General features: G+C 33.7%; 1 protein-coding gene across 1 annotated transcript in view; it reads right to left on the bottom strand.

Moving 5' to 3' along the window:
• Positions 1–314: 314 nt before the first annotated feature.
• OTOGL (otogelin like) overlaps positions 315–13,891 on the bottom strand; it is a 147,461-nt gene continuing 133,884 nt past the window's right edge. The window contains exons 53-59 of the mRNA XM_089921078.1: positions 12,312–12,375; positions 11,049–11,227; positions 10,485–10,589; positions 7,835–7,954; positions 6,392–6,437; positions 1,085–1,164; positions 315–530 (exon numbers count right to left, since the gene is read on the bottom strand). Of these exons, the coding sequence (XP_089777204.1) occupies positions 330–530; positions 1,085–1,164; positions 6,392–6,437; positions 7,835–7,954; positions 10,485–10,589; positions 11,049–11,227; positions 12,312–12,375 (795 nt within the window). The 3' untranslated portion in view covers positions 315–329. The remainder of the gene's footprint in view (positions 531–1,084; positions 1,165–6,391; positions 6,438–7,834; positions 7,955–10,484; positions 10,590–11,048; positions 11,228–12,311; positions 12,376–13,891) is intronic.

Here is a 13,891-nt window from a genome sequence, read left to right as displayed (position 1 = left end):
AGAAAAAACTATTGAGTGAAACTGAAAGAATCCTACAAAACAACCTTCTAATAGATGAGAATATAATTGCATGCTGCAATTATATACATAACAGCATTTCAGCTGAACACCTTAAAATCATTTGATTCTCTAAAATAGACTAAGTCAATAAATCTAGTTTTTCCTGGAAATTTTATTTATTTTGTAGCAAGTGTTAAATTGCCATATCCCAGTAGTCTGAAAAATACATTATTAAACAGTATAAATCTGCCCAGTGCCTTAAAAAGAGTGATAAAAATTAACTCCATTTGACCTTATGATGTTGCATAGAGTTCTTGGAATCCAAGAATTTAATTCCACTGGCATGTACAGTCTATAGGTTCCTGGAGAGTGTGCAGGACTTCAGTGCCATTGCCTGAGCAATACAGTGGCACAGTCAAGTTGCGCACCCCATTTTCACGACAACACTTACAGAATCTTAGATGGCTCTCAATATTGATGTTAAATATGGTAGCTGATGGGCATCTTCCATCGCAAGATGCAACATTTATCTGTAAGAAGAGATGAGAAAATTGTTTAAAAAATTTTAAAACAGTGATATTGATTCCACTAAGGTAGCATATTGTTTGTCCAAGATGGCAATCTGACATAACTCAAAGTATGAAATGTGCACACATAACTAGACAGATCTATGGAATATAGTAATCACAATCTAATGATTCTATTGTAACCTGTATTGTATCACAACTAAGTAGACTACAGAATCAGACAGGTCTTATTAAAGTGGGGAAAGTTAGAACTAAGACTATTTTTGCTGATTAAAATTACACACTTAAGACAATATGTGGTCAAATATATTTAGGTTTAAATTTCCATCTCTCTGTATTGCAATTAACATTCAGAACTGTTGATTATTTATGCCAAGAATAATTCATACTTCTTCACAAACAGAGTATTTTAATATTAGAATGTAGGAATAATCTCCAAAAGTCAAATATTTTAAGTGTTGGCATTTTGTTGGCTTACAAACTTACCAGTGCTGTGACACATATACTTCTGGAAAGACACATACGCTTTATGTAACAAATGATATTTTTCCACTTACAGGGGTTTGACTTATACAGTCCTGTTTCCTTATGATTGATCTAATAATCACTTTCTGGCATATTCTTTCGTCTCGTTTGCCTGATAAAATACAGAATGTATTTATTCATCAAAAGTCCATATCAAATTGTTTCTTAATTCAATTAAACATATGAATATATTTATAATTGAAAACTGATATATTTATATAAAACATATTTCTATAATACGAGATAGTGAGAATTTTACTCTTACATAGTGTATGTTAATATTTATTTTCAACTTCTTTTCTCATATATTTTCTAGCTTTATATTTATCTCTTTATCTTATTGTCTTAGAATAATTATCATAATCATAAATCAAACATATTCCACACATGGAGTAATGCTAACATCAACCTGTGTCAGGTGTATATTTATTATTATATTTAATGTAATATTTATACATTATATTTTAATGTAATACATATTTACCTGTACATGTACAGGTAAATATACATGTACATAATTAAGGCATACATACATACATATATATAAATCAATTTTAAAATATAAACTGATAGATTTAAAATCACATTATCTTAATGGATATTAATGTAACATTCAAGAATGTAACTGAATTATTATCAACCATGTTGAAATGTATGGATGACTCATACTTGATTTTATGGCTCTGAAATGATGTCACAATTTCTAATGAAAACACTTTGTATTAATTAATCTATTAATATGCTTCTGTGTGCATGATGTATTATCACTTGATAATACACCCAATAATATATAGTTAATGCTATATGATAGAGGATGTAATCCCTGAATCAGGATACAAAACAACCAAGGTTCTCATCTCACTCTGTTACTAATTTGCTCTGTCATTTTAGGAAAGAGACTAAATCATTCTGAGTTTCCTTGTTTGCAAAAGACTGGAATTAGAGCTCCAATCTTCAAATGAGTTTAGTCGCAAAATCTTTATTTAAAATAAATGCTTGAGGGCTTCCCTGGTGGCGCAGTGGTTAAGAGTCTGTCTGCCGATGCAGGGGACAAGGGTTCGTGCCACAGTCCGGGAAGATCCCGCATGCCATGTAGCGGCTAGGCCCGTGAGCCATGGCCGCTGAGCCTGCGCGTCCGGAGCCTGTGCTCTGCGACGGGAGAGGCCACAACAGTGAGAGGCCCGCGTACCACAAAATAAATAAATAAAATAAAATAAAATAAATGCTTGTATGAAATCCCAACATGTGAAGTATATAAAAGTTAAGCCAGTCTGGTTGAAGCAGAGATGGGTAGCAAAGACTGCCTGAAATTAAACTGTTCTTGTCAAGGTCATCCATGACTTTCAATTACTATTTTCAAAGATCACATCTCAGTTCTCATCCTACTTGACTTCTCAGCAGTGTTTGACTCAGTCCATCACTCTCTCCTCCTGGATACACTTTCTGCACTTGGCTTCCAGAGCGTACTCTTTGCTCTGCCTCCCATCTCTTTGTGGCTCCTCCTCAATCTCCCATGCTTGTTTTTTCTCCTTTCCCCGACCTCCCAAATACGGTGTGGACTGAGGCTCAGTGTTGGTGGCAGAGGGCAGGCTGTTTTGTTCCTTATGATGCTTTCACCCAGTGGTTACTGCATTAGCCCTTCTATTCTCATAAGTTTTAAAACAAAGAATAGTCAAGAAGGAAACCATCTTTGACATGACCTATACGGTCCTTATCTTCTTCTATCACTTTCATCCCTGTGCTGTGACTGTACTTTGCCATTTCCTCCACCTTGAACACTCTTCACTCTACCTGGCTGGCTCCCAAGGACATTCAGTCCCTATTCAAATGACACCTCATCACAGAGGCACTCTCTAATCACCCACTTAAATGAACAACCCAATTTCCCTCCCTCTCCATCACTTTTATTCTGTGCTATTGTTCTTTATACCATTCATCACTACCTGACATAATAATGTATATATACCTCTTATTGTTTCTTCCCCTTCTTGATAACATACACTATGCATGCAGATATTGTTTCATCCTCTATCATGGTCCCAGTGCCTAAAAGGGTGTCTGGTACGTGAGAGGCACTCAGTAAAAATCTGTCTGTGTTACCTCATTCAATGAATGAAACTGGGACAGCATAAATGTATTGTTAGTTGGCTGGATTTGTTCGTGCCAAGAGCCATTTCCTATTTATTCCTCAGAGACTTTATTGTAACACATTTTGTTTAGCGTAGCACCTGCAACAATACGCAATATCCACAGTCTCTCTGATAAAGCCTGGTCACCCAAAAGCAAAGACTACAGACGGGGTTTCTCTAATGCCAAAGCAGAAACTACTTCACAAGGCCTTATACATCAGATGAGAGAAAATGAGGAGGCTTGTTATTATTCTGTACTTCAAAGAGCTTGGCAAAATTGAAATATCCTGAGGCCAGGTACTGGAGAGGCCTAAATCTATTGAGTATGATTGATTAGTGTGATACACTTTTCTGAGCCTTCATTTCCTCACCTGTAGGGAAACCATACCTACCTCCCCACCTACCTTCCAGAACTGTGGTGAAGATTCATTGCAGTACTGTCTGCTATGGGTTTAATAGAGTGTTGACATGTGACGGACAATCAATAGTAGCAATACGGTCAAGTCAGACAGATCTTCCCCTGTCTGCCCTCAGATAACATAAATACACTCACTTCTCTAATAATTAAAATGGGGTTACAGAATTCAAGGTGTTTACATTGCAATGTGATTCTATTCCTATATCTCATACCTATGGAAGAGTCTAGAATCTAAAGAAGCAGAAGGAAAAAGACATGAGACCATAAAAATATAAACTTCCTTAGATTCTAGAGCCTAAATTTCACTCATTGAGTTCTTGATACAATGACTATTTGATACACATTAGTTTACATTTGATTCAGAGAAAACAATGAAAAACTGCTCATTTCTAATGAGCAAAAATTTTTCATTAGTATGTGTCTAAGAGCCCCAGTAATTAAAAAGCATTAAGTGGTACTCTATTACCCACTAAAATCCTGGCAATATAGCTGTTATGGGTTGAATTCTGTCTTCCAAATACTCCTATGTGCCTCAGAATGTGACCTTATTTGGAGATAGGGTTTTTTTCGGAGGTAATCAAGTGAAAAAGAGGTCATTAGGGTGGGCCCTAATTCATATGACTGGTGTCCTTATGACTGGAAATTTGGAAACAGATCCACTTACAAGGAGAACACCATGTGAACGTGAAGATGGCCGTCTAACAAGCCAAGAAGAGAGGCCTGGAGGAGACCCTTCCCTCACAGCCCTCAGAGGGTATCAACCCTGCTGACACCTTTGTTTTAGACTTCTAACCTCCAGAACTTTGAGACAATCAATTTCTGCTAAGTCACCCAGTTTCTGGTATTTTGTTAACAGCAGCCCCAGCAAATGAATACAAGAACAAATTGGACATCAGAATGTTTGTTGTGGGTGGGTATGAATGTGTTGGATTTTACTTTTCACACCTCAGGTAAATAGACTCTGTCGTTCCAGCCCTGCACTGATGAGCAGACATCATCAGTCAGCCTCTGCCCTCTCCTAAAACTTATACTGATGATGTTCCAGAATATTACTAGCGGTTAAGAAGCAGGCTGTGAGATCAGGCCTGGAGGGAAATCCCACAAGAGGTATGACTTAGATGAGTTACTTAAACTCTCTAAACTGAAAATCAGGATAAATGCAGAACCCATCATTGGAATTTTGTGAGAAATAAATTGTCAGTAGAAAACAGGTGAGTTTCTGATTTATAAGCTGTTATGTTCAATAATATATATTTTACTTATGTTTCATCAAAATTTTAATTTATTTTATTTTTTTAAAGATAATTATTTTATTTTTAATTAATTAATTTATTTATTTTTCACTGCGTTAGGTCTTCGTTGCTGCGCACTGGCTTTCTCTAGTTGCAGTGAGCGAGGGCTACTCTTCGTTGAGGTGCACGGGCTTCTCATTGCGGTGGCTTCTCTTGTGGAGCACAGGCTCTAGGCGCGCGGGCTTCAGTAGTTGTGCCTCGCGGACTCTAGAGCGCAGGCTCTGTAGTTATGGCACACAGGCTTAGTTGCTCCGCGGTATGTGGGATCTTCCCGGACCAGGGATCAAACCCGTGTCCCCTGCATTGGCAGGCAGATTCTTAACCACTGTGCCACCAGGTAAGTCCCTAATACCTTTTAATATTGTTTTCAATATGACTAACACCTCTAAATAGACAAGACTATTCTTACATATTATGGGATTTAGCCCTTCATGAAAGAAGTTCAGAAATCTCCCTTGAGAAGCATGATAATTTGTGTCGAAAAATCCAACCCTACACAGTGGCATTATTAACCTGAATTGTGTTGTAGACTTTTTTCCCAAAAGCTTCTCTAAACAATGTTAAAATTACTATTTATGCCAAGTTTCCTAAAACTTTTTTCTTTTTTTTTGTTTTAGTATTTTCATTGGATTTTAATAACTTTATTATATGTGAGATTGAACATTTTTTCTATTATTAAAGTGAAATTTGCATTAAAATAAAACTAACCATTTTTAATACACAATTTAGTAGCATTTAATACATGCAAAATGTTGTACATCCACCACCTTATCCAATATCAGGACATTTTCATCACCCCAGAAAGAAACCCCATACCCATGAAGCAGCACTCCTCCACTCCCCTCTAAAACGTTTTTCTTGACATAAATTCATGAACACAAAAAATAAAATCATAAACACATAAATAAAAATGGTTGCATGAATACCCCTCTATTTCAGTCCTTAAAATCATTAAAACGCACTATAAAATAAAACTTATAATTCAAATAAATATATTGCATGCACATAATTTTGTCAAAATAATTATGGGAAGTTTTATATATATGATTTAAATATAATTGACTAAATTGGTATTTCTCAAATGTATTATACAGAACCATAGATTTGTTCAAATAGGTTTGGAAAATATCACACTTTCTATATCCTTATTGACGTCTCATCATAACCTACTTTGTGTAGTTCAGCCTGTTCAAAGCACATTTGACCATAGGGCACTTTCAAACTTAAAACCTACTGAAATCCTGTGCAATACCTTTTGAAAAATGCAACAATAAATTTCTAATATTTAAATTAAAATTCATCTCAATTAAAAACTTATGCTCCAGAAGATAAAGATTAAATTACAAAATAATCAACCGCATGACAAAAACATTTAAATAATAAACATTATAAAATTTGTTTCCCTCATTGCAACATAGGAACTGAATTTTATGTGAAAAAATAATAATCATGAGCAATTAAAACTAATCAAATTAATGTATGTAATTTGTCTTCACTTACAGATCTTGCAACAGCCTTCATTATAAAGCTTTACAATCCCTTCATTCTAGGAAGAAAAAAGGAATAATGTTAAAATTCAGTGTTTTGTCATTTCATCCTAAACTAGAAATAAAAAACCAACTTTCTCAATATTTTTACTAAACATCACAAAGACTTTATAGAAAGATGATTGAAATTTAACAATTTCTAATAAGAATTTTTGTTTGTAAAATTAGGAGCAGATATTTTGTTTAAAATTTGTTATTTCTTCATTAGTAATATGAAAAAGTGCAAAAGGATTAACTTACTTAAAAGAACCCATTTTAAATACCACAAAAGATTTTCTTACCAAATCAAAGTACTAATAGGGACTCTAAATAGAGGCCATTATATCTTTTAAACTCCTTGAAACAAACTGAACTACTTTTTTGAGACTAGACTGAGTTCCTGAATATAACTGAATGTTAAAATGATGTCTCTTTTTCTTTAATGTTTTATTATTCAAAAAAATTCCCCACTTCAGGATGTCTCTTGACAAAGGCTAAATTAAGAAAATTTCATCTATTTTGGAATTCTTACAGTAAGTTGCTAATTGCTTTTAGTAACTTGCTAATTGTAATTCAAATAAAAGAATTTATTCTATAAAAATGAATCTGTGAAATAAGATGATGCCTAAGATTCCTTCAAGAGCTGAAATTCTATTACTTTAGTACATATTGTATCTCACTAGCCAGCCAACTAGCTAACCATCATCACTAAAACGGCACATCATGAAAAAAAGTGAAACTGTGCTATTTCTCCACACTTAAAGAAAAATATTGCCTCGCACAACAGAATAAAGCTTACTTTTCATTAGGGATTATTATCTCCTAAATAATTAAGGCTACAAAGAATCTTTTTTTAAAAATTGTTTGACTTTCGAAAATCTACTCTCCCAATAGGCTCTTCTATGAGAGAAAAGGGAATTGGAAGAGCAAAACTAAAGAATCAGCAATGCTCTGGCATGTGCTGAGTTTCACAGTGGCCCATGCTCAGAGAAACTATGGCAAATTTCACTTAGGCTAGTATGCTTTAAACAGCAAATGACAGCATAAATCTGCTGTGTGTTTAAGAAAGAGAAATTTGACCAAGTTCTGATTGATTAGTTTATTAATCCATATGGAAAGAAGAGGCTAAGTTGGCTGATCAAAGGATTTTTCAATAATCCTTTGGTCTACATATTAAAAACCCAGACATAGCATCATGTCCATTCAGGGAGACTCAAAATTATTTGGAATGCCATATATAACTCAAAGTGTCAAACTGAGAAAATATAATAGAGCTTTTATGTATACATGAAAATAAAACATTTAGCAAAATAAATAAGCCATAATGTATGTATGTATGACCTTGGAAAACATATTAATGTGTATTTTCTAAATTATATTTAATGCCAAATTTTCTTAGCTATAACAAAGTACAAACCATTTTGCATTCAGTCTCATTAAAAGGGGGACAGACCATACTGTACTTCAGAATCATCGTCCCTTCGTCAGTTTTAACACATTCAAATGTGGTACAATTATAGTTCCAGGTACTCCCCTCCTAAAAATAAAAGAGAAAGTTACTGTTTGCTTATTAAAATCTGCTATATTTCTTAAGTAGAATGTTTCTATCCTACTGAATCAAAAGTCTAGATTCAGAGAGCTTCTTGTAACATAAAATGTCCATCTGGCAATGTCCCCAAACTTATCTAAAATAATTAAAAATACATATATGTGGTATGTGTGTGTGTGGGTGTTTTGGTTTCATACTAGAACCAAGATGTAAATGTGAAACAAAGCAACAGAGAGGAAAGAAGCAAATAGGTATCTTTTTCTACTACAAAATTAATTATCTAACGTGGCCAAGTGTCAAAGGTCTTGCTCTAATATTCCCTTACTAATTATAAAACAACAAGTCATAATACTTAGTACACCTCCTCTCTTGAGGTTTGTTTATTTTTCCTTCTACTCCCTTATCACCAAAAAATTTAAAAATCTTTGGATGATAGTGATTATTCACCTGTGGTTCTAGTTTTCTATACCTTCTGGTTATTTTTAAACATATCCCTATTCTTTTAACAACTTTTTCAACATACTAAGTGTTTACTTCATTCTTTTTTTAAAAATTTATTTATTTTATTTATTTATTTTTGGCTGCATTGGGTCTTTTTTGCTGTGCATGGGCTTTCTCTAGTTGTGGCGAGCAGGGCTACTCTTTGTTGTGGTGCGCAGGCTTCTCATTGTGGTGGCTTGTCTTGTTGCGGAGCACAGGCTCTAGGTGCATGGGCTTCAGTAGTTGTGCCACTCAGGCTCAGTAGTTGTGGCACAAGGGCTTAGTTGTTCCGTGGTATGTGGGGTCTTCCTGGACCAGGGCTCGAACCCAAGTCCCCTGCATTGGCAGGCGGATTCCTAACCACTGTGCCACCAGGGAAGTCCCTAAGTGTTTATTTCATTCTTGATTTCAGAATTCCTATTTAGAAACAAAATCAGCTGAAAATAACTATTATATAATTATTAGGCTGTAATTGTTGATATATTTTTTTATTTTATAACCTGTATTTTAAAATGCTAGTCAGACTCTGACTTGAAGATTCCTTGTGAACCAGCAAAGAATTCTGACAAACTTTATTTTCTGTAGATTCTATTTTAATGTATAAATATCATCAGGTCTTCTATGAATCTCAACTGGAAAAGATCTACAAGTCCAGGTATAAAAGAAGATAAAACATTCAAATTTGAATATTAATTCTAATATTCAATTCAAATAGTACTAATTTATCTGAAATCAAAAATTACTTGTTCCATAAGAATTAGATTTCTAGATAACTAAAGCTTATCTTTGAAAGAGCCAAGAGTTAACAATCTTCATATATGTTTACCTATATTACATTACTTGTGTTCTCAAAAAATATTCTAAACATAATTTAATCTTTCATTTAAATTTCAGGGCTATCACAGGATTACTGACATCTATAGAGTTTATGTTGCTCTTTTACTAAATCCCCACATGACTGTATATTTTCAAGTAGTCTCTGATTCATTTTCTCTCACACCTATGTCTCCTCATTTTATAAGCTTCCTTTTTCAAGTCTCCCTCTTTAAAATGATATAATATGAAACAAATATTGCTATGATTAAACAAATAAACAATATCAACAACATTATTTAAATCAATAACACTATTTTTCACATAATTATAAAACAATAGACTATGAAACAATAAGATAATTGTTCACTTTTCTTATTTAATAAAATGCACAGGATTGGAGAAATCTCTTTTTCTTTTGGGTCTATGAGTAATCCCTTGTACTTAAGAACAACATAAATAAGACCTCCATATAATTAAACTATTAATGGAAAAAATTTAAGGATAGCAATAATAAATTGGAACTGCCTTCAGGTAATGTAAATTATAAACAGAATTTGTGAGCCTCCTAAATCTGATGACATCACTAACAACTGTACTAATACATGGTTCCATTCTTCTATTCTAAAAAAGGAAAGGAGTAGGTCAGTCTTCAAACCTCCATAGAGTTATTATGAGATAACAGAAGAATTCTGAATAATAATTTTATTGTTTTGGGCAGAAAGATGTGGTATAGCATTCATTACTCTTGGGATCTTCTTTTTAAAAATTTTTTCAAATATTCTTAATCTTTTGTCATATTTACCCACTGAAATCTTTGATACCTGAAACAATAAAGTGCTAAAACTTGAGTTTCAGATTTCTATCAAAATGTTTCATTTCAAATGAGTGAATAAAATAACATTGTTCTTTTCCTTTGTTCTAATTATTAGAAATCAACATTTCTCAAAGTCCATTCCTAACATCTGTGGAAAAAAGTAAGGATCTATGATAAAATAAGTTTGAGAAGCCATTTTAACATGCTCCTTTACAACAGAAATCAGATACTTTAAACTGTAACTATGTCTTGTGTGTTGTAAGCATGCTGTATATGGGTGTGCTTGTTGTATGTAGAACACTATGTGTGTGTGTGAGTGATATTTTTCAAATTTATGGAACAGCTTCTTTAGAAAATAGCACAGACAGCTACCCGTGGAGCACATTTTAGGAACGAAGAAATTCATACCTCATATATAACTGATGTTCCATTTTCCATTTGAAATTTGCAGGATACATTTTTGCAGGTACCACAACAATCATAATCACTTGGCGATGGAGTGTATACCTGGTGCTGTGCATAATAATAATAATTTGAATTAGCCAATAACAATACTGATATTTTTAATGAATTCATTCTGAAAGTGCTTCCCAATACAACCTACGCCGTCTCAGAGCACCTGTAAAGCATTTCTGAGGTTGAATTTGAAGCACTTCAAATAATAACTGACTTTATATAGCTGTATTAGAAGTGAAGTAGATGTTAACCTTTACATCTAGCAGCCAAGATTCATCAAGTAGATTTAACAAGCTCAGGTCAAACAAGCTGTATAGGTAATAAGATTCCTGAAGCTCAAGGTTATACACAGGAAAAGGAAACTGCATTATGTAGATAAGTTACAAATTAACAGATTATTAAAGAACTATTCAAGTGTATATTTTTAACTTATGGAGTATTCATTCATTCGAATTCTACAGCTGCCATTTAAAGATTAATTAACTCTCACCAGAATGACTTACAAAGAATACTTACAACATCACATTCTTTTGAACAATTCAACATTGTAAAATTCAAAGTGTGGTAGCCTGTAAGGTTATCTTTCTCTTCTAGACACTCTACCATGTAACAAAAGTCCCCTTCCAAATACTTTATCATAGATTGGCCAGGATTCAATACTGATACTTCTTGAAACACACACACATCATCCTTTTCTAAGAAAACAAAAAAAGTCAACAAAAAGTACTATATTAAGTTTTTTATTAACTGATCATTGGAACTTTTAAGTTTATGTTTTTATTGTGATATGCAATTTTTTCAAAACCAGTAAAGATCTTTACCTTTATATATTGTTAACAGCTCAAGAGTTCACTTAATAATGAATGTAGCATTTATTCCTTAACACAGAGTAAGAAATTGATTCCTAAACTCAACTGCTATACACTGTTTGAACTGCCTCTAAAAACTATACTTTATAGCAGATTCCAGAATTTTAGCCCAAAGTGATCATCAAGCTGCTTGCTGTTCCCTCTTCTGGAAACACAACATGACAATTTTGGGGAGTGGATATAAATGGAGGCAAAATCTAAATCAATAACAGTAGGTCTCTTCATGAAGGGATTGTGTAACATTTCATGTTTTTTGTTATTTTGAGAGAAATTTTTCAATTTTTTGTGTTGCAAAATAAAGTCATATAAATCATACTTTATGATGAAGGCAGGTGATATAATGTGCTATCACATCATTAAAAGTGGCTTATAGTAGGCTAGAATAGTGATGAAGAATGCAGCTCAGAAGCGCTTTGTGCCTTGTGAACATAGGATTTAACTCTTCTCTCATATAAAAATACAAAAGTTTTAAGCTATTAAACAAAAGTTTATTTTCTATTAACCTACTAATACTTAATATGAAGATTTGTTATTTCATAGAAAAATCAACCTTATGCTTTGCAGTGTTAACATCAATAATAATAAAACAGTGAGCAAAAATCTCTTTTAGATGTTGTCTACTTTTAAATTAAATTATATACACTAAAAAGAACCCTGGCATCAACTTTAAATTCTGTGAAGCCTCTGAAAATGAATCATTTTTATGTCCTGTTACCAAGTTTCTCAGAACATTTAGGAATATTACAAAAGAGGAAATTGAAAAATAAAAAGTATACTTTTTATACTTAAAAACTGGCCAATGGCTTAAAATGTGTAGTACATCTCAAAACTTATTTTTAATTTATTCATAGTAAACAACAGATATCAATAATATTCATTATCATTTAAAAGTTTCAAAAAACATAGTTACCACAGAGATACTGTACACATCCACAGTCACTCTGAAAGTTGAGGTCTATTGCATGAAATTCTCCCTATTAGAAAGATATTATTATATGACTTATCAATATGGCTTATTATATTACCATTGTAAAAAAATGCACAATATAACATCTAATAAGTTTCCTACCCCACAGCCACATAGCAAGTTCATAAAAATATCTGACAGTGAACAAGCTTTGATTAACCCAGTGGTCATTTAATTAGTAGCCTATAGAAAATACTCACAATAAAAATGTGATCATAGACCACTCAATCTCTCTAAACTTAAATTTCCTTATCTATTAAATGAGTGAAGGTGGATAAGATGATCTTTATGATTTGTCCTAACTTTAAAATTATATTGTTAGATTCTGAGCTTCTAGTGGGCAATTAGAGATAAAAGAATGCTTGCTAACCCTAGAAAATTCTCTTGATGAAAATGTTCTTGATCTGCTCTGTAGAGCTGGTCCAGAACCCTGATGTCTGCATCAGAGCAAGCCTTCTTTAGCATATAAAACAAGAGCAGAAGAGTGTAGTACAATGATTAGTAGCACAGGCACAGGAACAAGACTGCCCTTGTGCCAATCATGCTCTGCTACTTAATAGCTCTGTCATCTAGGGCAGATTACTTAGCCAGTCTGCTCCTCACCTTCCTCATCTGTAAAATGGGGATAATAATACCGTCTGCCTCAGAATTGTTGGAAGAAATAAATGGATCAACATATGTAAAGAGCTTAAAACAAGCTGATGTACAGAAAGTGCTGTTATGTAAATTGCTGTTATGACCAATGCTTAAACTTTTCCCTACTAGGGAAATGGTATAGGTTCTTCTCAAGTGTAGGACTCAGGCTTAAAGTTTCAAGGATTGTATTTTAAACATCAACTTTTCCGGGGTGTGTTTAATTTTCATATGACATCAGTAATAAAAACTAATTTGATTCTTGACACAAAAAATAACTCAAATTCATAGTAATATATAAAAGGCATTTTTCTCCATAAGCTAATAATATCTCACTTTTTATAGTGCTTTACGAGATGTAAAGTAGTTTCATAGACATTAACGCCTTTGTTGTTTTATGACTTTTAGTTATTATACAATTCTAATGGGATTGGAAATAAAATATTGGAATACAGAGTTAAAAATAGTAATAAATCAAACTCCCCCACTGCATAAATTACTCCAAAAGATTAGACAGTGCTTTTTTAAAATATATCATTTTAGGGACTTCCCTGGTGGTGCAGTGGTTGGGAATCCGCCTGCCAATGCAGGGGACACGGTTTCGATCCCTGGCCCGGGAGGATCCCACATGCCGCGGAGCAGCTAAGCCCGTGCGCCACAACTACTGAGCCTGTGCTCTAGAGCCCGCGAGCCACAACTGCTGGGGCCCGCGTGCCTGGAGCCTGTGCTCCACAGCGAGAGGCCACCGCAATGAGAAGCCTGCATACCGCGGCGAGGAGTGGCCCCCACTCTCTGCAACTAGAGAGGGCCCACACAGCAATGAAGACCCAATGCAGCCAAAAATAAATAAATAAATAATAAATTAAAAAAAAAAATATATATATATATCA

This window comes from Delphinapterus leucas, chromosome 11 (genome assembly GCF_059928025.1).
Source record: "Delphinapterus leucas isolate spDelLeu-1000000601 "Yukka" chromosome 11, BTC_Dleu_Yukka2, whole genome shotgun sequence".
In the NCBI taxonomy this organism is placed as follows: Eukaryota; Metazoa; Chordata; class Mammalia; order Artiodactyla; family Monodontidae; genus Delphinapterus; species Delphinapterus leucas.
The sequence above is the reverse complement of the archived record's forward strand: the minus strand, read 5'-3'. Positions and strand labels throughout refer to the sequence as shown.